At 46.4% G+C, this 23062-nt stretch overlaps 3 protein-coding genes across 7 annotated transcripts in view; 1 reads left to right on the top strand and 2 right to left on the bottom strand.

Moving 5' to 3' along the window:
* Window positions 1-7307: 7307 nt before the first annotated feature.
* On the bottom strand, window positions 7308-10543 carry mstnb (myostatin b). Its single transcript, XM_077002334.1, has 3 exons — window positions 10073-10543; window positions 9130-9500; window positions 7308-8729 (listed from the first exon to the last, which is right to left on the bottom strand). The coding sequence occupies exons 1-3, from the start codon at window positions 10446-10448 to the stop codon at window positions 8349-8351; spliced, it is 1128 nt and encodes a 375-aa protein (XP_076858449.1). The 5' UTR covers window positions 10449-10543; the 3' UTR covers window positions 7308-8348.
* Window positions 10544-12218: 1675 nt separating this feature from the next.
* akap19 (A-kinase anchoring protein 19) lies at window positions 12219-21000 on the top strand. Of its 5 annotated transcripts, none has more exons than XR_013130403.1 (2): window positions 12219-12587; window positions 19331-21000. XR_013130403.1 is itself a non-coding variant. In XM_077002330.1 (2 exons), exon 2 carries the CDS (start codon window positions 14264-14266, stop codon window positions 14534-14536), a length of 273 nt encoding a protein of 90 aa, XP_076858445.1. In that variant the 5' UTR covers window positions 12219-12587; window positions 14039-14263; the 3' UTR covers window positions 14537-16026. The 5 variants fall into 5 exon arrangements, 4 of the variants coding, with proteins under 4 accessions (XP_076858445.1, XP_076858446.1, XP_076858447.1 ...); XM_077002330.1 differs by lacking the exon at window positions 19331-21000 and adding an exon at window positions 14039-16026; XM_077002331.1 differs by lacking the exons at window positions 12219-12587; window positions 19331-21000 and adding exons at window positions 12594-12718; window positions 14039-16026.
* hibch (3-hydroxyisobutyryl-CoA hydrolase) overlaps window positions 16460-23062 on the bottom strand; it is a 20352-nt gene continuing 13749 nt past the window's right edge. Inside the window, exons 8-14 of the mRNA XM_077002329.1 lie at window positions 20994-21139; window positions 20319-20405; window positions 19657-19715; window positions 18663-18744; window positions 17729-17848; window positions 17523-17556; window positions 16460-17402 (exon numbers count right to left, since the gene is read on the bottom strand). Coding sequence (XP_076858444.1) covers window positions 17287-17402; window positions 17523-17556; window positions 17729-17848; window positions 18663-18744; window positions 19657-19715; window positions 20319-20405; window positions 20994-21139 — 644 coding nt within the window. The 3' untranslated portion in view covers window positions 16460-17286. The remainder of the gene's footprint in view (window positions 17403-17522; window positions 17557-17728; window positions 17849-18662; window positions 18745-19656; window positions 19716-20318; window positions 20406-20993; window positions 21140-23062) is intronic.

Below are 23062 nucleotides of genomic sequence, written 5' to 3'. Positions count from 1 at the left end.
AGGTTGGTGATCAGGTGAGTGATGTGGGTCAGATGGGTGATGCGGGTCAGGTTGGTGATGTGGGTCAGCTGGGTGATGTGGGTCAGATGGGTGATGCGGGTCAGGTTGGTGACGCAGGTTAGGTGGGTGATGTGAGTCAGCTGGATATTTGTGGATCAGTGCGGTGAACTTGATTCATCTGATGTGATCAAGACAATCCAAGTTAGTTGGTACACGAGCATCTGCTTCCCAGGTTCAACGATGGTCCCTGACACAGGTTAACTGGTCCAGTGCAGTGCGCTGATTGCTCTCCAGGGTTGTTCCGTGGGCACCACTGATATGCTGTTGGTAGGCAGACGTGAGAGTACGCTTTCTCTAAAACAGCTCTAGAACATCTCGCAACAAATGTAGAACACCCCACAATGTTACTGCAGTTTCTAAACATCCCGCGATGTTAGCGTTTTCTGAGATTTTACCACCTTTCACCTGGTACCCTAATGTCATGTCATTTTAGACAGTCCAATCTCATTCTTTGCCCACAATAAAACATTCAATTTCAGCAAATAAACATGTAAAAGGTATGCATAACAAGAATCTAACTGACTGATTCACTGTTTCTAAATGTTTAGCTCTCATGCAAAAAATAAATGGCAGGGGTTGGATTTGTTTATTCTAAATCCCACAGGGATAGTAATTAAACTGTATGTTTACACACACACACACACACACACACACACACACACACACACACACACACACACACACTTTGGCATGGTTCTGGTTTATTGCCATGTTGGCCTTTTCAGTTTTTAACACTGAATATGAAATATGGAGATTGATGTTATGTCATTTTATTTTATAATCTATGAGTTTATAAAGTGAGTAGTGTTACTATACAGCAGGAGTGGCCAACCCGCAGCTCTTTGCCTGGTTTCATACGGATCTTAGGGCGCACTCACACTAGGTCCATTCGAACCAGGTCCGATTAGGGAGAGGTCTGAGTCCCCAGCCGGCCGCGCTCTCACCTGCACTAACGGTCTGTGCCGTGGGCCGGTTACCTCATCAGCTCTGAGGGCGAAACACTGCTACACCTTCGTGGTTTGTTTACAACCCTAGCGAGCCGTTAACACTTTTTAAACCGGCGTAGAGGAAAACGGGACATTAGCGACATGAAGTATCTGTGCTATTGTGAATATGAGTCTCGTTGGTGAGACGCGGTCTTCTGTCACACGTTTTGGAATAAACCACATACGAGGTGCAGCAAAGGCACCCAGGCGACTGAGGGGGCTTCAAAAATACTGCTGCTGTATGTTCTCTTCTTCCTAAAGGTGAGCGCAGGTCAGTGGCGTTGTAACGAGTGTTGATAACGGAGTTTATCCACTTTTTACCTAGAAAACAACAGTTGCGTACATAACGGAGCTCGTAGTGTGCGTGCGCGCATGCATGAGCAACCTCGCCGTGCTGTGGTCCAACTCCTCCACCTCCAGAGCCTGGCCGCGGTTCTGAACACTCACATCAGCCAACCCTGCCGTGCTTTAGAGGCGTTCCGGATCCTTACGTTTATATCCACGTTTTTTAATGTGCTGTTTCGTTTAGCTTGAGTTCACCCCGGTATTTTCTTCAGTGCACACAATAATGTTCATTGTTGAAAATAACTTTATTATGTTTGTGTGTGACATTTACAATAGATCTGGCTGAGCAGAGGTCTCTCTCTCTCTCTCTGTGTGTGTGTGTGTGTGTGTGTGAGAGAGAGAGAGAGAGAGAGAGAGAGAGAGAGAGAGAGACAGAGAGAGAGACAGAGAGAGAGAGAGAGACAGAGAGAGGAAGGGATGGGTGATGTTCAAGTGTGCCCATGTGTATGATGTGGATATTTGCTGTAACACAGTAAAAACAGTGGTTCTTGGTCTCTGACGGGTTGGCCACCCCTGCTGTACATGCTGCCACTAACCCTTCAACCGATTCTTAATCGAAATGAAAATGAATTCTGCAAGCCCAATAAGTGTCAGTAATCATCTTAAGTGTCATAAATTGTATACATTTTTCATTTTTGTGTCACTAAAATCATTATGTTCACTCATTTTCATTCAATGCTTATGCATTCCTTTATGAGTCAACTCAGCATCATAACCTTTGGCTATGTTGTCATACACCGCACAACAAAACAAAATAATGAAAAATAAATAAATTTGAGTGACAGCTGGTAAAATAATTCCAGTGTGACCTTTTTAACCAAGTGGTCACATGATCAGAAGCTCATCATCTGTTAATCCCAGCGAATCACCCTGATATTCCTTTGGTGCCCGGTGTGGCGTATATACCTCCATTCTGCTGTCTTGGCTCTTCTTAGAGTGCCTAACACACACACACACACACACACACACACACACACACACGCACGCATGCACACACTCCTGTACGGATCCTGTACCCCCACCCTGCAACTATGTCAGAGCAAGTGCCGAAGCTTCAGCGTGGGGCCATGAAAGCTTAGACGTGTGCTGTGGTTTGACCTTTCACTGTGCTAACTATAATATTATCATAGGATGAGCTGTAGACTTGCATTCCCTTTGGATAATCAGACTCTCCATGGTCCTGAACAGGAGGAAAAATTACATTGGGTCATGCAGCAGGGTACAGAGGGTCACGCAGCAGGGTACAGAGGGTCATGCAGCAGGGTACAGAGGGTCACGCAGCAGGGTACAGAGGGTCATGCAGCAGGGTACAGAGGGTCACGCAGCAGGGTACAGAGGGTCACGCAGCAGGGTACAGAGGGTCACGCAGCAGGGTACAGAGGGTCACGCAGCAGGGTACAGAGGGTCACGCAGCAGGGGACAGAGGGTCACGCAGCAGGGTACAGAGGGTCACGCAGCAGGGTACAGAGGGTCATGCAGCAGGGTACAGAGGGTCACGCAGCAGGGTACAGAGGGTCATGCAGCAGGGTACAGAGGGTCACGCAGCAGGGTACAGAGGGTCACGCAGCAGGGTACAGAGGGTCATGCAGCAGGGGACAGAGGGTCACGCAGCAGGGGACAGAGGGTCACACAGCAAGGTACAGAGGGTCACGCAGCAGGGTGCAAAGGGTCACGCAGCAGGGGACAGAGGGTCACGCAGCAGGGGACAGAGGGTCACGCAGCAGGGGACAGAGGGTCACACAGCAGGGGACAGAGGGTCACACAGCAGGGGACAGAGGGTCACACAGCTAGCACGGATGTCTATACAGCTAGAGAGATTAGTCTGTGTGGCAGATTATATGAAAGGTTTTCAGCTTTTAGCTACCATGTGTGTTAACGCACTGCAAAGTTGCTTTTGATGAGGTTTTTGATTTAAAAGCTTTTTGCCTGTGTTGGGCAGGTGATGTGCGCACTGCTAACAGCCATCGTCAGCATGAATCTGTGGATGCAGCAGAACACGCTGCCTTGCTCCCAGTAACATGGAGCTGTTTCACCAGGTTTCTTTAGGCCGGGCTGCACTGTATTTTGTGGTACAGTTAAGATCTGTAGCAACGTCCAGACACGCGTATGTCTCCAGCTGCTCCCATCAATGGTCTGTTCCATGTCAACACACCAGTCTGCTCCCTGGGTAAGAGCTGAGGCGTCCCGTGTGTATCAACTATGATTCTCGTGCTTTCTCTGGAGACTTTATTAGCTTTAGATTTATGTGCTAGAAGCATGATTATACCTTTCCTTCAACATAGTAAGAAAATTAAATAAATATTATTCAAACAGCATAATTCCTGACAAATGGGCATATAAATTTACTTGGAGCTCACAGAGATCAAGCACATTGTTCTATTCGACGAAAATATTGGATTTTAATCTTTTCAAATAAATCAGCGCATTGTTGAATTGATATTAAATGCTACATGTGGTCTGAGAATTTGCTGGAGGTGCAGCAGCACTGCTGGGCTGTCTCAGCTAAACCTCTGAGCAGCAAATCTGATAGTCCCTAAGGGACCCCGTTGATATCTATGTAAACCTATTCCTCTGAATAACTGGCTTCCCGAGGATTTAGTACACAATTAATTTGGTCTCCCAGTAGCTTACAATCTGATAATCATCTTTAGATTGAACTCATAGGTAAGGCATCAAAATGAGTCCTGCCTCTTTTGGATACGAGAGCACTGTTTCTGCTTAACATGACTGACTGGGCTGTAATGTCATCTTGAAACTAGTCAAATCCCAGGTCAGTTTGAAAGTGGCAGGACATTATCAGGGTATCAGGGTATCACGTTAAGCACTGAGAACAGTTCCCACAATAACAGGCAGATGCACAACACATTCATTCAAGGACATACTGTGTAAACATGTGCTTTTAAGGGCAGGCTGCAACCTATCAGTGTGGATCTTTTTAGACTTACGCAACAATCCACAATAAACGCTTAAAATGATCTACACACAAGTAAAAAAACAAATCAGTCATTCAGGTCATGGCTCCAGTACTTAATCAAATTTTCATATAACAAAAACCCTTTTTTTTTTATTTGTGTGTTTATGGAGATAATTGGTGTACGTTAATTAAAAAATATTTAATTGCCTTGATTCTTCATTATAATCTCATTTAAAGCTACAAAAACTGCTTCTCCATATGACAAGACACTTTGCATTCCTAAGTCTCCAGATGTCTGACAGGCATAGTGATGACACAGGTGGAGACAGGTTTCCGTTTTTCCAAATGATCCAGGCATCTCTCCCTCTCCTCCGAGGAGCATCTATCCTCCGTCACTGTCAGTCACTGGCCCAGTGGGACGTTTGTGGTTTATTGCCACGGACCTTTTCCACTTCAGTCATTAACGATCCTTGTAAATGAACTTAAGCTTATGGACAAAACTTTTCTGAATGACTCATTCCAGCCCAAACGCGACATTGAGTTACATATCACTAAACCAGGACACCTTGCAGTCCCCAGCCACAAACATCCGGAACCTTTACGATGCAATTCATCAAATGCTTGTTCCACAATGGTCAATATGGGTTGGGGGGGGGGGGGTGTCACTGATTTCTTTACTAAGTGAAAAAGCAAGTGTTTGTAGAGGCAGGGCCAGGTGTGGACGTGCTGGATAAATCCATCAGGCGTACTGACAACCATCCGTCAGCAGCTGTGAGTCTGTCCTCTGGCTCGAAGCTCACGCCTCTTCTCTGCTTTGGATCTGACTGGGCTTTCTACTACACAAACTTTACTTGCCTCTTAAATCACATCCTGCATGGTAAGTGAGGTGATTATTACATTGCGAAAGTTATTTCCGCACGGCACAAGGATTGCGAATCACCTGCTATCTGGCTGAAATTTTAATTTCCCTTTTGAAATATGGATTGATATTCAGAAACCATCAAACATATTTTTGTTTGTTCATCCAGTCTCTTTTATATGAAATAAATTATATACTGTGCCTTGCTCATGCCAGATTATTTTAACAAATGTGCTTTTGTTGCTTTATGTTGCAACAGCAGCATTGCAGGTACAACATCCAGAAATAGAAGTGCACTTTCCTCTTTTCGTATATCGAACTGTATTCTTTAAGGACGTGCCATATTTTTAACTCATTAGAGTAAATGCTTCTGCAGCTGTCTGGGAGTAAGTGAGCATTGGTGTGAAGCTGCAGATGTCTGCACAGATGGATTCAGGTCTTCCACTTCTTCTCTGTGGTGTCTCCCCCTCCATGCTGGCCTGTCCCACCTACCCGAGAGACAGTGCGGATATGGGGAATCCTGGAGGCTGAGATGAGCTATGTGACTCCCCCCCTGGGCCTTGGAGGGGTAACGCGGCTTTCCCATTTTCTCACGTACGCTTCCGAAGCCGTCTGCCCGGGGAATGTGGCGGAGGCGGCCCGGCTCCTCCCACGTGAGCAGTGTAACGCCACTGGGCCGAGCCTCTGCTGTTCCTGTTTATCGTGCCCACTTGTTCTTTACTGACTCGAATGGGAGCAAGGAAAGTCAGGTGCACAAGAAAACACATCAATCACCTGCGCCTGGATGTGGTGTTGGGCTGTGCAGAGGGGTAGGAAGGAGCTCAGAACCTGAATTAGTCGGGTTTAAGATTTTTTAAGACTTTCTATCCAGCGCACTGTATAATTTGTTGTGTACTCAGGCGCGAATGGCCTGCATGAGTCCCTGCAGGAATCAACCATGTGTTTGAGCAGAGAAAGCACAGAAGTAGAAGCAGCACCGACTGTGATTCAGAACCTCTTCTTCAGAGATGTGAATATTAATAGGCATTGTATATAGATTTTAGCATGAATCTGGAGTTGCAGTGGTGTAACCTCGCAACCTGATCTTAAGTTCTGAATGCTAGAAAACACCTGGAAACACCATTGGCAGGACAGTGTCAGTGTGGCAGGACAGTGTGGGATCTGTCACGGAATGTGGCAGCCAATAAGGTTTCTGCACCACTGCTTGGCACTGCATAACTTGTTGTCTCGTATCTTGACTGCACCTGTTTTGGGTTTTGAAGATGGTGCAGTGTCACTGTTGCAATTCATGAGATAGTCAGAATATTTGAGGGTTGGCAGCAAATTCTGCCTTAACGTATTTCTAAGGTACAATTTATAGCATGTACATATGGAAAGTTTTGTGATAACATTATAGATGTAGCTACGACATCAACAACCTAAACTCCTTTTGCACACAATCCCAGAATTATGCTAGGCTGCTATGCGTAAATCTGCAGAGCATATCCTGTTCACAAAGTTCAGAAAGGTTCAAGAGAACTGAAAATGACGATCTTCAGAACCGCTGCTCTCCCACAATCCTCCTTTCACTCTCCCACAATCCTCTGATCACTTATGTGCACGTCCCACCTGGTTGCCATGGCAGCTGTCCAGCTCACAGCAGGAAAGGCAGTGAATTGGGGCAGTCCTCAGTTCGCCCTCTTCTGGCCGCAAGTGAGGACCTGCTCCAATGATCCAGGTTGTCCAAACAGTCGTGTGCTGCATCACCTGACTCCGTGTTCTTAAAAGAACTTGTTGGTCATTCTGATCAAGTAGGCTGACATTTTCTGTATTTGTTAACCCTCAGTAGTGAGGGTTAGGGAAGCTTGTGTTTGAGAGCTGAGATAAACAAACAAACACTCCTAAAGGCACGACCTGTCTTCCTGCAATGAAAGCATGACCTGTCTTCCTGCAAATTGACACTCATCTCTAGAGCAGCAGCATGCCATAGACTGGCTATCTGAACTATTCCAACATTCTTCACTCACAGTTGGGCTCAATAAATTCAGATGTTCTGGGTGATTTCTGAATAAAGCGTAACACACACGCCTACCCGCTGGGCTCTGTCTGCACTCTTGCAAATACCTTTAAATACATTTATTGGGAAATCATACAGCTAAACACATAAAGCAAGCACCTTTATTTGTTTTAACAGATACATAGATTTGTACACGTTTTGCTAATGTGTTGTCTTATACACAAACTAACAGAGGTTAAAAAAGGCAACTGTTAATGGAAACAATGGCATGTATACAATGCAATTAGCAAACATATCAAAATCAGTTTTTACAACATTTTTTAGCAACCAATTCTTTCTATTGGTCTGCCATAGTGCAAACTGTAAGATTTGAAGACAGAGTAAGTAACATGATGTTAACACAGTTCTTTTCAACAGTTCTCTGTCTTTAACACATTTCTATGTGTAGACTGCATTCAAAGTGCCTCTGGTTCAAGTCCTCCTGTCCAGTAATGCTGATTTTCAATAACAGTTCAAGTCTATAGGGCAGTTCAAGCAGGTGACTATTGGAAAGAGCTATACTTAACAGTTCGGGCAGATTGTGCAGTGTTCTGCGTTTCTTGTACAGGAAGGCTTTCCTAACTCTTCCTACAGGTCTTCGCATTTTCAAGCTTCTTCTTCTACTTTAGAAATGTCCTTGAGTCCCTCTCTGTTGCTCTTGGATACAATACTTAAACAAGCTCACTGATATTGTCACACAGTTGATGTAGCAAGAAAGGAACTAAACGGATATTGAGGAGCGTGTCTGAGTGATCAAAGATTTGTGTCAAGTGTCTGCCTGTGTAGCATTTGTTCTAATCGTGTGACTTGGTGATAGTTCTGAGAGACGATGCACAAAGAATAAGAGCTGAAATTAAACAGGTATATGCTTTCCGGAGAATGCCGCAATTTAAGTCACCTCCCATGTCCATCCGGCATGACATTCCTTCGGTACATCCGCGTGACCTCTGACCTCTGCGGCCAAGATACAGACATAGTGTAAAGAGAAATGAATGAGAGTGTGTGAAGATGAAGCAGCCTCTCTGCTATTCTGCCTCTATTGCACAGTGTATCGCGGAAAAAGCACTGATAATGGCTGAGGGGGATTTGTGGTGATCTGTCCGGGTTCGGAGGCAGGCAAGGCAGACGGAGTTCTGAGCAGGTGGGCCCTCACGAGCAGCCGCACCGGTCCACCACCATGGAGGGGATCTTGCCGTAGATGATCTGCTCTTTTCCGTTGAAGTAGAGCATGTTGATGGGTGACATCTTGGTGGGCGTACAGCACGGGCCAGCGGTGCCACGCGGGTTGGCTTTGTTCACCAGGTGAGTGTGCGGGTATTTCTGCAGATGCATGTAATCGCACTCTCCGGAGCAGTAGTTGGCCTTGTAACGTTTCGGAGCGATAATCCAGTCCCAGCCGAAGTCTTCGAAGTCGACGGTGAGGGGGTAACGGCAGCAGCGCGACTCGGACGACGTCTCATCACAGTCCAATCCCGACTCCCGTTTGGTTCTCTTGGGACCCTCCGAGATTTTGACCTCCATGAAGGGAAGCTACGGGTAAAAAAATATATATTATGAGGTGATTCTGTGGAAATGTGTGTTCAAAAAGAACAGTTCACAGAAAAGCACATTTGTTCCAATCTACCTTCACATCCCAACTTTCTCGTGCTCTTTATCATATTAAATATACCATTGAAGCAGTCTGTTTTAACCATTGTTGCAGCAGCACACCAACAATATATATGACCATTAAAATATATTTGCATTTGCTCCCAGACCCACATGTTACAGCCTTGTAAGAAACTGACTTATCTCTTGGCTGAATAAACGAATAATCTTTTTTTTGTGTATTCTCACCTTCAAAGTCGAACTACTGAGACTGTTCATACAGTGCCAATACTTTATTTGTAGTAAATTCTAATTGCTCTTTGGGGAAACTAAAGCAACTTACCAGTCCCTCTTCGCCGGCTTCTGCAGTGGTAACAGCCAGGTCGTTTCCTTTAGCGTCGTAAGCGTTAATCTCGATCCCCCTATTCGTCTCGGGCTGTCTTAGCCAAACCGCGAGCACCTGCTTCACGTCGATGCTTTGCCAAGATCTGACCCCTGCATTTACGTCGATCTTCAAAGATCTTATTCTTACATGTCTTCTTCCGTCTGTAACAGGGATCAATCGCGATATCTGTAAGAAAACGGTGGTTGGCTCTTCTGCCGGTCGCACGTGCACCCAGAGCTGCGCGCGGACCACGCGGTTCGCTTGGACCTTCGGCGTGAAGGAGAAAAAGCAACACTTCGGCTTTCGATCTACCTGTACGATAGGATCAGCTGAGGGAGGGAGGGAGAGAGGGAGAAAGAGAGAGAGAGAGAGAGAGAGTAAAAACTCAAATTTGTGATCCACAATTTTAGACATTTCGCAGAAACATTAAATTTAAAACATTGTTTTGATTGCCTGCTTTTTATTAAATCTAAGATACACCATTTCGCACAACATTTTACTGTAAACATACCGAAAATTGCTAAGCACATCATAAACCTAGTTGTTGCACGCGTATTATTCAAACTGACATACTTAAGCAGTGAATAGTGTATATTGTTGCTTTCTGTGTCGGCGCACGTTGCACAAATACACACTGCTCGTCAAAGTTTATGCTCTTGGGTTAACGTGCGTAAAACTTCCGTTGCTGAGGAGGATCAACTTTATAGACGTGCCTAAAAATGGGCTATTCAGTACAAACGAAATCGAGATTTTTGCACATTGTTCTAATCTTGTGATTGTAGATACGTGCTGTGCAATGCGCATGGCACAGCTGAAACGCGCCTGTCGGGGAGACCACTGGCACCGATGCGCTGTGCAGGTTCGAGTGGAAATCAGAGGAACCCGCGAAAACGCAACTTACGTTCGCTGGCCATCGTCATGACCGTTTCCGTCGTGGCGAGGTCGTCGTCATCTTCTATAATCCCATCCTTACTGTCATCACCAAGGACGTCGTACTGGTCAAGAAGTTGTTGCAAAGGAGGTGCTTTAGGTAACAGCTGTTTGACAACCTCTCGGCTAATATTGGGAGCTTGTTTGAGCCGAAGTTTGCTGAGAATTTGTGATTTGATTGCATGCAGCCTCATCATCTTGCTGTGTTGCCTGAACTCACATGTTGGACACTGCGCCTCGCTCTCCGTGGCCGCGGGAGGCGGCTGGTGCGCCGTTATATCGCTCTGATCCATTGTACCGCATGCAACTACACAACTCAGAGAAATTAGAAACTGCGTTAAATGCATGTTCTAAGGCGTGACAATTACGTCAGGTTTCGATTTATGATGTTTACAGCAATAACGAGCCGCCCTTGGACCGGACAGGTAGATGTCATGCTTAAATTCGGCAACCCTTTTTATACTGCAAATTCTGACACTCTATTAGGCGTTGTCGTCGAATTCTATGATTGGCTGGCCTAGCAACAATAAATCTAATGGACAGACCAGGACTTCTTTTCTGGTTGAAACCTTAAAGAGGTACAACTCCAGTGTTTCACAGTTAAAATCTTCATATTATAGTACACGAAGAACACGTGTTTTAAATTGGGAATTTATTGCAACATTTTATTAGTCACCATCCAGTATTTGTTGGTAAACAGTGGCAAATGATGGGTGTTCTATGTTATATCGTCCTATCTCATTCTTTTAATTCTTTTCAATGAATTGATTTGTATGATTAATTTCAATTCAGAAAACGAATCCGTAGGGCCTATACATTAAAAAATTAAATTTGCTCTGTAGAGTTTGTTTTAATTTATCTATGTAAAAACTTGAGATATCGTTCATATTCTGTTTTGAAGGTATTTCAGAACCTTTCGGGATTATTTGTTGTGAGTGAAGCGCAGACGTTTCCATGCGACACAGAAAGGGTTATAGGACTGTTTTGCAATGATTGTATTACAACCTTTTATAACGCGGAACAGACTGCCATCTAGTGGTTTAATTAAGAAAGGACGTCACTAAGGCGACCCGTTGCCCCTCATCTGGGATTTCATGTAATTTTTCATTAAGGGAAGGTAAATAACCTTTTGAAAAGACGAGAGTGATTGACCTTTTTTCTAATTATCTGACATTTCTTTCTGGGGTAGGGATGAACACCTCAAACCAGCAGTCAAAGGTCAAGCAATTAGGAATTCAGTGCTGCCTGTAACCGCCTGTACTACTGTTACTGTGGCCTTATGGCGCACCACCTGCGAACTTAAATGTGTTATCTAACATTTCTCACCCACCAAACTGGATAAAATGCCACCAGACCAAGCAACAACTGTGACCGCCGGTTGTATCTGATACTATCTGCATGGTGACCTTTACCTGGAATACATTTATCTTTCAATATTCTTCAAACATGGTGAGAAAGAGCGCGGCTGTGTCTAAATCTTGAACCTGAGAGAATTCACATAGCGGCATCTGGTGGTCAACACACACACACACACACACGCACGCATACTCTCTCTCTCTCCCTCTCTTTCTCTCTCTCTCTCTCTCTCTCTCTCACACACACACACACACACACACACACACACACACACACACACACACACACACCTTTCTTTCAATGTCCTTTCTTGGAAATGTATTCACATTAAGTCCACAGTATTAGTTAAGTCACAGCTACATTTACACAAGTTAGTTTTAAACGAGTGATTTTGAACACTATACCAAACCAAACAGCCTACATTAACCTAGGGTTAACATCTGCAAGGCTACACAGTAAAACCAGCGTTGCATCAACGCCTTAGGTACACAGTACGTGTGATATGTACACATAAGGGGTTTTCTATGTACTAAAGAGTTATAAAACCCTCAACTACACGTATCAGTCTATATGTCCTACATTTTCACTGACGTACAACGGTCAATGAACACCATTTTGAACGTTTTAACAAAACCATTTTCTGTTAGAGAAATTAATGAGAGAAACACGCTTTCATTGAAAAGAAACACAGTCACTCCTCCAGGTGGCGCCATCGAGCTGTTTAAAAAAACGTCTACCTTCGCGTCCGAGGGCTATGAACACTGCGATAACCTAGTTTTCGCCGCGTCTCGCAAATATTAGTGCAATAATGAATGGTTCGTGCACACATCCCCGAAGAGCACGTGTAAATGAAGTTACGGTGACCATAAGGCCAATGTCTTCACGGATGGACCGGAGTGGCACTGTACAGTCTACGCACGAAACGTGTTCCCTGGAATGAAACCCAAACGTTATCATCTAAGAGACGCTTGGACCGCAGCGCACCAACGTGAACTTTGGACACTCCGATCGTGCTCAGCTTACCGCCTCCGTTAAGTGATGCCAACCAACCCTGACTTTATACAGTAACTTTCCTAATATCTCTGGGCTCTGTCTGGCGAACTAGACTGGACAAGAGGATGCAAATGATGGTATTTATTCAATGAGCTATCTTTACTGTAATAAGTGTTACCATTTAACACGCTGCCGGATAAGGCGGGGACGTGGTGTTATTTATTTATTTGTAATATTTCCTTCAGCATACTCTCACTTATGTAAAGAGGTATGTACTGTCTTGTGTAATTTCAGGGATTTGTAGTAGCCTAACTAACCATGCCTCTTGTAAAATGCAGATGTATTCGCAGGAAAAAAATGCTTTGGCCTGATCATACGAATATGAATATATAGCATTCCATAATTCGGAATATTCTGGTTTTGCTCTGACCTTGAAGCTCTTTTCACACGTGCTCCAATCCGCGCAGTTTGTGAAAGGTACGACAGACCAAATAGCATTCTTTCTGATACACATTAAAAAGTTATTATATTAATTATCATAACGACCATTAAATCAATTGAAAAAGGTAGCCTGCATGACAGAATTCGGAATTAGCCTTTCGCACCTGTTCAACTGGTAAATATGAAACGTGCACCGTTGCGCTGAACGTGTCGTAAATAAACCGGCGTTTGGATCCGCATTGAGCGAGAAATCTCTGAAAACGTTCACGTTAGGCGGGCGCGTCGGTGCTTGGAGTCGCCTGCAGCCTGTGTAGCAGCCGATAGAAATAGACACACATGTTCGCTGAAATTTAAGACAGTCAACTGTTCGCTGAGTTTCAGAATTTTCAGAACTGGTATGCATTAGATGCTTGTGAAACCAGCTCTCTGCTGTTGTGATGTACACGCAAGTACTACCAGGGCAAATTTAAATGTGTAATTACAGAGAGATTGGGTTTTAGGTTTGATTGTTTAGCTGGACATTCAGCAGGGACACAGTGTTCAATGCCAGTGCTACAGTTTGCTGGCACTCGTTAGGTAACGCTGTGGTGGAACTGTAGATAGGTCTGACTCTTAATCAGAGATCCTAAACCAGTTAGTTTCATCAGAAACATGGCACGGGACAGTGCTTACAGTGAACACTGTGGTTTGAATACAACATGAAGGGATGAACTCATACTTTTAGTTGTAAGTAGTACCTTAAGTAATAGAGTCTACATATATAGAGGATTATGTACTTACAGGACCGGAGTGGGCCACTTTTTCAGCCCGGGAGTTTCATGCCTAAATCCGGCCCAAAATTATTTTTCCCTCCCAATCGGCCCAAACTAGAGACTGACATGAGCCGGCCCATCGGGAATCCTCCCGAATTTCCCGATTAGCCACTCCGGCTCTGTGTACTTATGTTGGAAGGACCAAGCACATACCCTGTCTTTTGAGACTGTTGTATTCTGATAAAATGTAACACTGTATTCATTGCAGCATGGGCATCACTTAAACTTGTAACTAATGGACCTCAAAGAGGGACATTGCACTTTTCGTTTAAATCAAGTGTAAAAATGCATGCACACACACACACACACACATTGAAACTGTCCTCCTCTGGCAGGAATGGCAGAAGACTTCTTTGAGTGAGCAGCGTTTCATTGGTCTTCTTCTGGACCCTTCCCAAACCCGTCAGTTCGGGTGAACATCCGCCTATGAGACACCACACTTGACTGCACTCTACACAGTGGCCCTCTTCCCACCAGCAGGCAAAGGACTACAACTCCCACCTCTCAGCACCCCCACCACCCCGCCTGTGGCCTCAAGTCAATGCTACATTATTTATATCATGGGATGCGTCAAATCGAAGCACAGCGACACGCTCCAGAGCTCCAGCTCCGTGGAGAGGATGGATGGCAGGCCGGGGAGGAAGAGCGGGGAGAAGGTGGTGCTGGTCTACGCTGAAATGGGCCCGGCAGAGGCTCCTTCCCGGGTCAACCCCATGTTGCTGGACTACGCCCAGCGATTGTCGGAAGAAATTGTGGCACGGGCCGTGCAGCAGTGGGCGGAAGCGGACAGTCGCTATAGTGACATTCCTTACATCGAGTGTGACTTGCCGTGAAGCCCGGACACGGGGGCGGGACAGTCGCTTTGGGTCACTCCCGTGCACGGAGGGGGAAGGCAGAGTGCGTAAACACACCAGGACTTGTGACCGCGGGAAGAAACGTTGTTTGGACTCTGTTGTGTAAACAAGTACTTCATACGTCTGTCTGTCTGTGCAAATCGCACTGTGGAGTTATTACTGGCTTGGTCAGTTTTCAGTAAAACAGAACATGAATCAGTACATGACTTCACATAAAAAAATGGAGTCCCGAGATGAAAGCACGAGCAGGCCTCCCTTTTCATTACGTGTCATATCCAGGGTTTTAAATGACGTCATGGCAAACTTCCAAAGGCCAAAATGATGCTGCTCCCTTGGACACTATACATAGGCCTTATTTAGTCTCTTTGATCAGAGTACACACGTGCATGTGTGTGCACGGACACACACACGTGCACACACACACACACACAGAGTCATCGCTGTGGTGTTGGAGCATTAGCACTGGGATTGTGGGTTTTCAGTATTCACGCAGCTTCACATTTCTGAGCCTGAGGTTTGCTCCCCAGTCTCCACATCAGCACTGGGATTCAGCATCAAGGAGACCAGAACAGTCTCTTAAGAGAGGACCACACTGCAACTCACCCACAGGCTCTCTGGAGTCACAAATCCAAGCCATTAGGTACAGAGTCCAACATGTGCCACTATGCCATAAGGTAATGAGCTCATAAGACAGCTGAATCTGTAGCTGCAAGTCTGTCTCCTCGCTCTGCCAGTCTTGCGTATCGTATCGAGCCGAGCTTTCCACCAGCGGGGAGGTTACCTCTTCTGCTGCGGCTCGAATATGGAGGCCTCAGAGGCCATTCCAGAGTTGACAGGGACTCACGCCACCTTCTGTACAGACAGATTACCAGGAGACTAGCGGAAACACCTGGTAATGGAACCATAAATCAGTGGCCGTAATGGTGAGCACAGGTGTCTTTTTAGGGAGGCTTTGATTTTTTTATTTTATGTTTTTTTAGGTGACTTGCAGGAGGCCTCATAGATTTTCCAGTAAATAAGTAAATATAGCACGCTGATGTAATGTTACAAATATCCCTTTAAAGCCAAATGATGTCTACTTGAACCACAAGTGTTTTAAATGGATGGAGGGCTAGGATTTGGGCTGGGCTGGGATTTGCACCAGTTTTTTTGCAGAATCATCTGGATATTTAAATATTTATGCAGGATCACATCTACTTAATGTCATAATAACAAGGCCAGCCTACTTGCGATTGCAGTAGTAATGTGTTACGATGTCAATTCGGAGTCTTCAAAGAGCAGAGAGGCAGCAGGTTCATGCGTGTAAAAGACACTCACAGCAGCGAGTTCGTCTCACAGAAGCCAAAATGTCTGCTTCTGTCAGGACGCTAGCCCTGCAGTTCACGCTGCCACACAGCACGGTGACTCCGCCCTGCCTCTGTACGGAACGAGCGCAGAAGCGCTAATAAATGAAAACCCATGCCTTGTGCCGGACTGTCTGCGTCTCATTACTTGTTTTGTTGGTTCCTACCATCAGTCACAAGGTGATTCAGCTGCACTCTATACAGCAGCAGCAAGACAGACCCACCTAACCCTGACCGCTCGACAGGAGCACAGTGTAATGAAGGGAGACTCTTCTAGAGATGAATAGAAACTGTCTGTTACCAATCCCGAGCATGGCCCTGGTCATTACGCCGCCTCTCCCTGAGTTTCTTGCATTAGCTGGTGAACAGACCACTGTCATTAGATTAACAGCTCATTGGCTGAAGACTAATCGACTTTGCAGATGAATTCATGAGAAGGCTTTCTGGAGGCAAAATAATAATAAAAACACACTCAAATGATGCCAATAAAGATTATCAAAGGATATTACAGTAAAAGCATTAAATATGAGAACCCATATGATATCTAAAAAACAAATCATTAAAACATGACACACTTTTTATTTATTTGGGTAATGACAGAATGATCTGACAAACTCAAAAACATTGTTGGAGGGTTGGATGTTCAGTAATAATCTACTACTAATAAAATACTAATACATTACATTTTAACCCAGGGATGTTTTATGTTTAGGTGGGGGAAAAACACTATGAAGAATAATGAGGAAAGTTGTACAAATGTTAAAGGACAGGACAGTTACAAAGAGACTGTGGCAGAGGTTCAGAGTGAAGGAGAGGAGCCACTCTGATGGACCTGCTGCCCACGGTTGGGCTTGTGGGACAGTGAGTCAGGGCAAAGGGGGCGAAGGTTTGGCACCGTGATCATCTGTTCCACTGTGGGAACAGACACGGGCGCAACACCTCAGCGTTACGGCAGGCTGGGCTCGTTTCGATGAACATCAAACCGGGGTGTTTTTTTTCCTTGAAACATTTGGAGTTTGGAGAACGGCCTTGGCTTAATTACCAACCTCTGCCTGAATAAAGGACTGTACGAAGAAACGAACAAAGTGTTTCTCTACTTCCCACTAGAGAAACCCCTCAGCCTAACCCAGTGTGTACTAACCTTCCAGGAGAGATGAAACAGCAGTGCAGAAAAGTCGCTGCACTTTGTAGAGAATTCAGCACAGTTTCTTTCACTGAAACCAGCAGAGCTGTTCTGTGTCTCAGAGGAGAGTTTGGGTTACACCATTTGTGTGCCTTTATTGCATATATCAGCTTCTACTCTGCTAAGAAAAAAAAAACAAAGACACTCCAGTGTCTTGCTGTGTTAGTGATCTTAGGACCATCTTTAAATCTCTGGATGGGTGTTTAGAGTTTGAGATCTTTGTCTCCCAGCGATCTGAAGCATTCGTCCATGTACTGCTCGGTCACGTCGGCGAGAGTTGAGGGTTTCCACTTGGGACTCTGGTCCTTATCAATTAACACTATAAGCAGATCAAAGAAGGGAAGAGCTTAATGATAAAATAAAAACGTATCATGAAAGTATCTGTGCCCTCGAGTTCCTGAATTTAATTCACAGTGCAGTAAAAATCAAAAGCCCTTACCTGCTCTTACCCCTTCATAGAAGTCATGGCCTCTCTGCAAAACAAACAAAACCACATGACACAAATGTTTTCCTACACCAAACAACAGCTGGAACCAAGAAGGGAGAGGTTCAATGAACAGGTTCACTGGCAGATGACAAAGTCCAGACCAAGACAGACAGAGCGGGAGAATGTTGCACAATCTGAGGACGCGGGCGGCGCCATACCATGCAGGCCTGGCACAGCCGGTACTCCATCTCCAACACCTGCTGGAGGCTGAGAGCAGCTCCCTCCTGTAGCTGGCGGAAGGTCAGCTTCAGCGAGGTCGGAGACATCTTCGACAAGATCTACAGCCAGACGGAGACATCAAAATGAATGTCTTAATGGATGCAGCGTGAGCCACACGCTGAAGCCCCTTGAGGAGTTTGGCTAGCGTGTTCAACAGATGCACTCGGAGTCAGACAGAGTCCGTGGGTATTACTCAGTCTTCAACAAACTCATCGAAATCCACATGTCAACAGTAAACACAGTAAACAAAGCGGTCATTAGCCTAAATGCTTATTGCATGTGCAGCCACAGAAGGACGAGCTGAACAAGCCACATGGCACTTCTGTCCCAATACGGCCATCGCCATCATCATTTCCCCCTCTTTAGCAGTGGGAGAAAGATGTCATTTCCGAAAGAGGGCGGAGAAAAGGCCTGACTCCATTACAGGCTGGTGTGGAGCCACCAGTCTCATAATGAGACAGACGGAGACGTCCCAGAGAGAGACGCTGCTCACTGGCGCCTACACTCACATCAGATTCATCTTCACTTCAGGACATCCCCAGGGCTGGACATGCTCCTGGCATTTACAGAAACGACCGTGGTCGACCGAGCGTTTGTGGATGAATGTCGCCCAGACCGGAACCAAAGAGATCTGGCTTGATGCAGCTGCCTGGAATCTGAACACCATCAAAACCCATTTGCCAGAAAACCCACAAATAAGTGGGTAAAAAAAGTTCCTGAAATATTAAAGAGGCCTTTGAAAATCTTACAATGCCTGCTTGAGTGTTGTTGGTGGAAAATCCCAATTCTTTTAACACACACACAGATGTTGGGGGTGTGCTGCTGTGACCAGTCTGGGTATGGAGAGAGGGCGGAGGGTCCATGAGCTCTTACCTCCATCTGCTTCTGGGCAAAAGCAGAGCCGTCCTTCTGCAGGTTCTCCAGGATCTCCTCCACACAGGAAGCTTCAAAGAGCCTGCGTGACGGACAGAGGGAAGCAACAAACCACACACACACACACACACACACACACACACACACACACACAATCAGCCAGTAGGCTCTGTGACGGAGAGGCAGCACACGGGAATGCTGCAGTTGGAAGGGTTTCGTTTAATCTCTGCTCATGGTGGGGATGTCAGACTGAATCAGTCATCACACATGCAAGGCACAGCAATTCCACACTGCATCATTTGTATAGAGCGCTCAGATGCAGCGGGGGTTGGAGTGAAGACAGGTGTGTGGGTCCGGGTGTGTGGGATCAGGTGTGTGGGATAAGAATATGTTGCTGTCGCCGTTTCTCTCCATCTGTCTCCCTCTCTCTTTCTCTCTCTCTCTCGCTCTCTGTGTATATCTCGGTTTTATGACTGAAACACGTCCTATGAAGTGTCTTACTTTCAACGTTTCCCTTTACTAATTTAGCTGCTAGGAATCCTGGTGAGACTGTGCTTGTGTGTGTGGTTTTGTGTGTATGGGTGTCTTCAGTAAGTGTGCAGGCCCTGTGCTCTGAACCAGGCTTAAAAGTGGTGATGACTGACACCATCGTGGTGCTGTCATTTCAGGTGATCAACACTCAGGAAGGCTGTTGCTTTCTCAACACACATTGATGTGTCCAGCAGGGACGAAAACACACACAGCCAGTGAACAAGTGGCATAAGGCGATGCAGAAATCCAGCAGAGAAGCGGAGCGGGTCTCCTCTGTGGTTGAAAACCTGTGTTTGCATTACGCAGTACTGAGTGGCACCTCTCATAGCTTCCAAGGTGGATCATTTTACACGATCTAAAGGTGCACTTTGGTTTCACTCTATTTCTGTGCAGCGACATGAGAGCTAAAGGAAGAGAGAGTCCAACAGGAGTGCCGAGGTTGGGAGAGAAGGTTTAACTTTACCTGTCGATGGCTTGTGTGTGCTGCTGTAAAACAAACGGCTTCTCTGCATCCAGGGTGCTCTGGGGACACAAGAGTGTTATTTAAAGGCAAACTCTCTGACGCACGCACGCACGCACACACACACACACACACACACACACACACACACACACACACACACACACACACACACAGCTGCTGGTGTGCTTCCTCTCTGGGAGCTCCTAGTTTTATAAGTTGCAGTGGTTCGGAGGTGATGGAGACGCACACATAAGCTAAAAGATCCCGGAAGGCCGTATGGTGCGGGAGCCATCACGAGGGTGACTAATCCCTGCTCAGGCTCTCCCAGCCTGCCATGAAAGCACAGATTTATGGCAATAACCACAAACTCACCACAGATTATGCCCAAGACACAAGATACCACATACAGCAGAGAGCAGAGCACTTTAAGGCTTACATTAGCTAAAGCAGCCCCTCCCCCCACAACAAACAGACAAACTGTTCAGGACTAAAGATCCATAAAGTGAATGCACTGAGTTCTCACTGAATTCAGTATGTTCTGGAGAAACGTTCTCCCTACAGCCCTGTTTAACATGTGGGCGTGAACATGCAGGGGGTGAAACGAGGAGGCCCCACACGACCTGTGTGGGAAACACACCAACACAGCTCCTGCCGTCACCTACCTGCTCCTGGTAGGTGTCCAGGAGATACGCCACGTCTCTGACGGAAGGAGACGTCAGGTCCACCAGATCATTCTCAAGTGCGGAGATCTGCAAGCAGAGAACAGGTGTTCAGCGCCCCGCCCCCGAAAACAAATAGCGCTCGTTTTCAAAAGGTAGAGGTAGAGAGAGAGAGAGAACGAGGTTGCTTCAACCTTTCCTTAACACAGTGGTGTGAACGTAACTACACTGTTTATTCTCACCCCTGATGATGTATCATTCAGGACAAAAAAACCCACCCCGTCCTCTCTGAACCCTGAGCTGGTATTTTTATCTCCTGAACGTGTCCACCTCCTGCTACGAGCCTGTCCTTGGGTCATGGAGGGATGGGGATGTTGTTCTGTAGTGCCCACTCTTTCTCCCTGGCAGTGCCAAAGCCATCAGCAATGTTACTGCCACACAGGTCACATGGTTTGGCGTCAGCACCCGGCTTCCCGCCGTGGTGCCATCCACACCATGCTGCCTGGCTAAAGTGCTGACTCGGTGGCCCCGCCCATCCTGTTCCCTCATCTGCCCAGTAGGAAGTAATCAAAAGCCAAAAAACGGATGACACGGGTGCCTTTGAAAACATGGTCTACCCAGTGCAAAAAAATAAAAATAATAACTGGGTCTGCAGCCCACGATCAAATAGTACCTTACCTTGTCCGACTGCACAAAGTGTGTGGCCACGCCCACTCTCTGCACGTCCCGCCCCTTCAGCCGGAAACCCGTCAGGGCCAGGAAGAGTCCCATCTTCCCCTGCAGCCTGGGGAGGAAGAAGCCCCCTCCAACATCAGGGAAGAGCCCTGCAAAGCACAGTGGGAGGTTTGGCCGAGGTCAGCACGGCGAGGCTGTTGAAACATCATCAGATTTCCAAAGGTTGCTGCATCTCGCATTGCTGATGCCTCGATAGATTCCTGCGCCAGAGACCCCATTTGAGGCTATGCCTGTTCCACGTATTGACTATTTCTGTTAATACTAATATTTATCCAGTGTAATGCACACTGTGGCAGCCCTCATCCGCTGGATTTTTATGTTTGCAGTAAACAGAATCAGTCGTTCAGCACGCCGGGCGGGAGGCCAGGGGGCCAGTGATGAGGCCGTCTCGAAAATTCCCTTCTGTTACTGATACAGAGACATTTCCTCTACTGAGCACAGTGTGCTTTTGGTGGGAGGCACAAAGATACAGATCAATTTGATTCAACAATCCATCTCTGTGAAAGCTTGGCTTGTGAAAGAATTGCATGTATGCAGACGGTTCTGAAATCTTAATAAACAGCTCGAGCTAGAGTCTTGGGACCCTTACTCTGTGTGCAGGACAATTACGCAATTTCCACACGCACGCAAAAACAGAGCAGGCTTTATTAAATGGTCCAATGGTACGGGACAATGGTATGACCTCATTGGTCAACAGCGAGCTGCTCTTTTTAGGCAACTGTGGTCAACAAAGCAGCATTGGCTCCCTCACACAGAACTGCAGCTATTAGTGCATTAGCATTAGGCTGCCTGACCTGATTCCAGTCTGCAAATGCAATACCATAAATGGAGATTAAAGATGCCATTTGGCATCTTTATGTTTTGTCCTGTGTGCTGCACAATATAAAGACACAAATACCATTTAAGCCTGGGTGGGAAGTTCAGGATTAAAGGGGGAGGTTGTGTTGCCCTCGGAAACACAGATGGATAGAGCAGTCCACCCTTCAAGCTGACAGGAGCGTAGCCAGCTGTGCCAAGAATAGCACAAGGCAAAGGGGATCCCATGCTCTGGGAGATGATGATGATGATATTGTAATGATGAAGTGTAATGAGTAATGTTGCCTCATACACATTATGACATCTCTTGAGATGATGTTAATCGCAGTACATAAAAGACACGACACTTCAGAGACAGGAGTAACACGCCCCTCTGTGTGATGAGGCTGGGTTATTGCCATCCCTCTGTATGGTGGTGGTGAGATTCAGGTCAGAGACAGCAGGGCACAAGCACACAGATCTGCTCCGACCCAGACCACCCTTACCCCCAGCACAGGGCCCCCAGACCACCCTTACCCCCAGCACAGGGCCCCCAGACCACCCTTACCCCCAGCACAGGGCCCCCAGACCACCCTTACCCCCAGCACAGGGCCCCCAGACCACCCTTACCCCCAGCACAGGGCCGGGGAAGCGAACGCAACCTGAGCTTCCTATCGTCCTGGCGACGAGGTGCGGGTCCGCGTGCAGAGTTAACAAGCCTGAGCACAAAGCGGATTACTGCTGCTGGCAGACCTGGGACACAACCTCTTATCAGGGGCTTACTGCCCCCGAGAGCCACACACACACACACACACACACACACACACACACACACACAAACTAACACACGTACAGATGTACACATACGGACACGTGCACACACACACGTGTGCACATATACACGCAAACTAACACACGTACAGATGTACACATACGGACACGTGCACACACACACACACACACACACACACACACACACACACTCACACGTGTGCACATATACACGCAAACTAACACACGTACAGATGTACACATACGGACACATGCACACACACACACACACACACACACACACACACACACACACACACACACACACACACACACACACACACACACACACACACACACACTAAACAGGAGTAGGGTTTTGTGCTACTGTATGCTCTCCTAAGGGAGCTCTCTCCCACTTCCTGATTCAAAGGACACTCACTTCT

The sequence above is a fragment of the Brachyhypopomus gauderio genome, chromosome 4, assembly GCF_052324685.1.
Source record: "Brachyhypopomus gauderio isolate BG-103 chromosome 4, BGAUD_0.2, whole genome shotgun sequence".
Taxonomy (NCBI): domain Eukaryota; kingdom Metazoa; phylum Chordata; class Actinopteri; order Gymnotiformes; family Hypopomidae; genus Brachyhypopomus; species Brachyhypopomus gauderio.
The sequence above is the reverse complement of the archived record's forward strand: the minus strand, read 5'-3'. Positions and strand labels throughout refer to the sequence as shown.

What these genes read in the sequence shown, in the direction of transcription:
- akap19 (XM_077002330.1), top strand. Translation starts at nt 14,264, where the DNA reads ATGGGATGCGTCAAATCGAAGCACAGCGACACGCTCCAGAGCTCCAGC.
- mstnb (XM_077002334.1), bottom strand. Translation starts at nt 10,448, where the DNA reads ATGCATTTAACGCAGTTTCTAATTTCTCTGAGTTGTGTAGTTGCATGC. An exon ending in CATGACGATGGCCAGCGAAC is followed by an intron (nt 9,501 to 10,072) that starts GTAAGTTGCGTT and finishes TCCCTCCCTCAG; the next exon opens with CTGATCCTATCGTACAGGTA. An exon ending in AAGCCGGCGAAGAGGGACTG is followed by an intron (nt 8,730 to 9,129) that starts GTAAGTTGCTTT and finishes TTTTACCCGTAG; the next exon opens with CTTCCCTTCATGGAGGTCAA.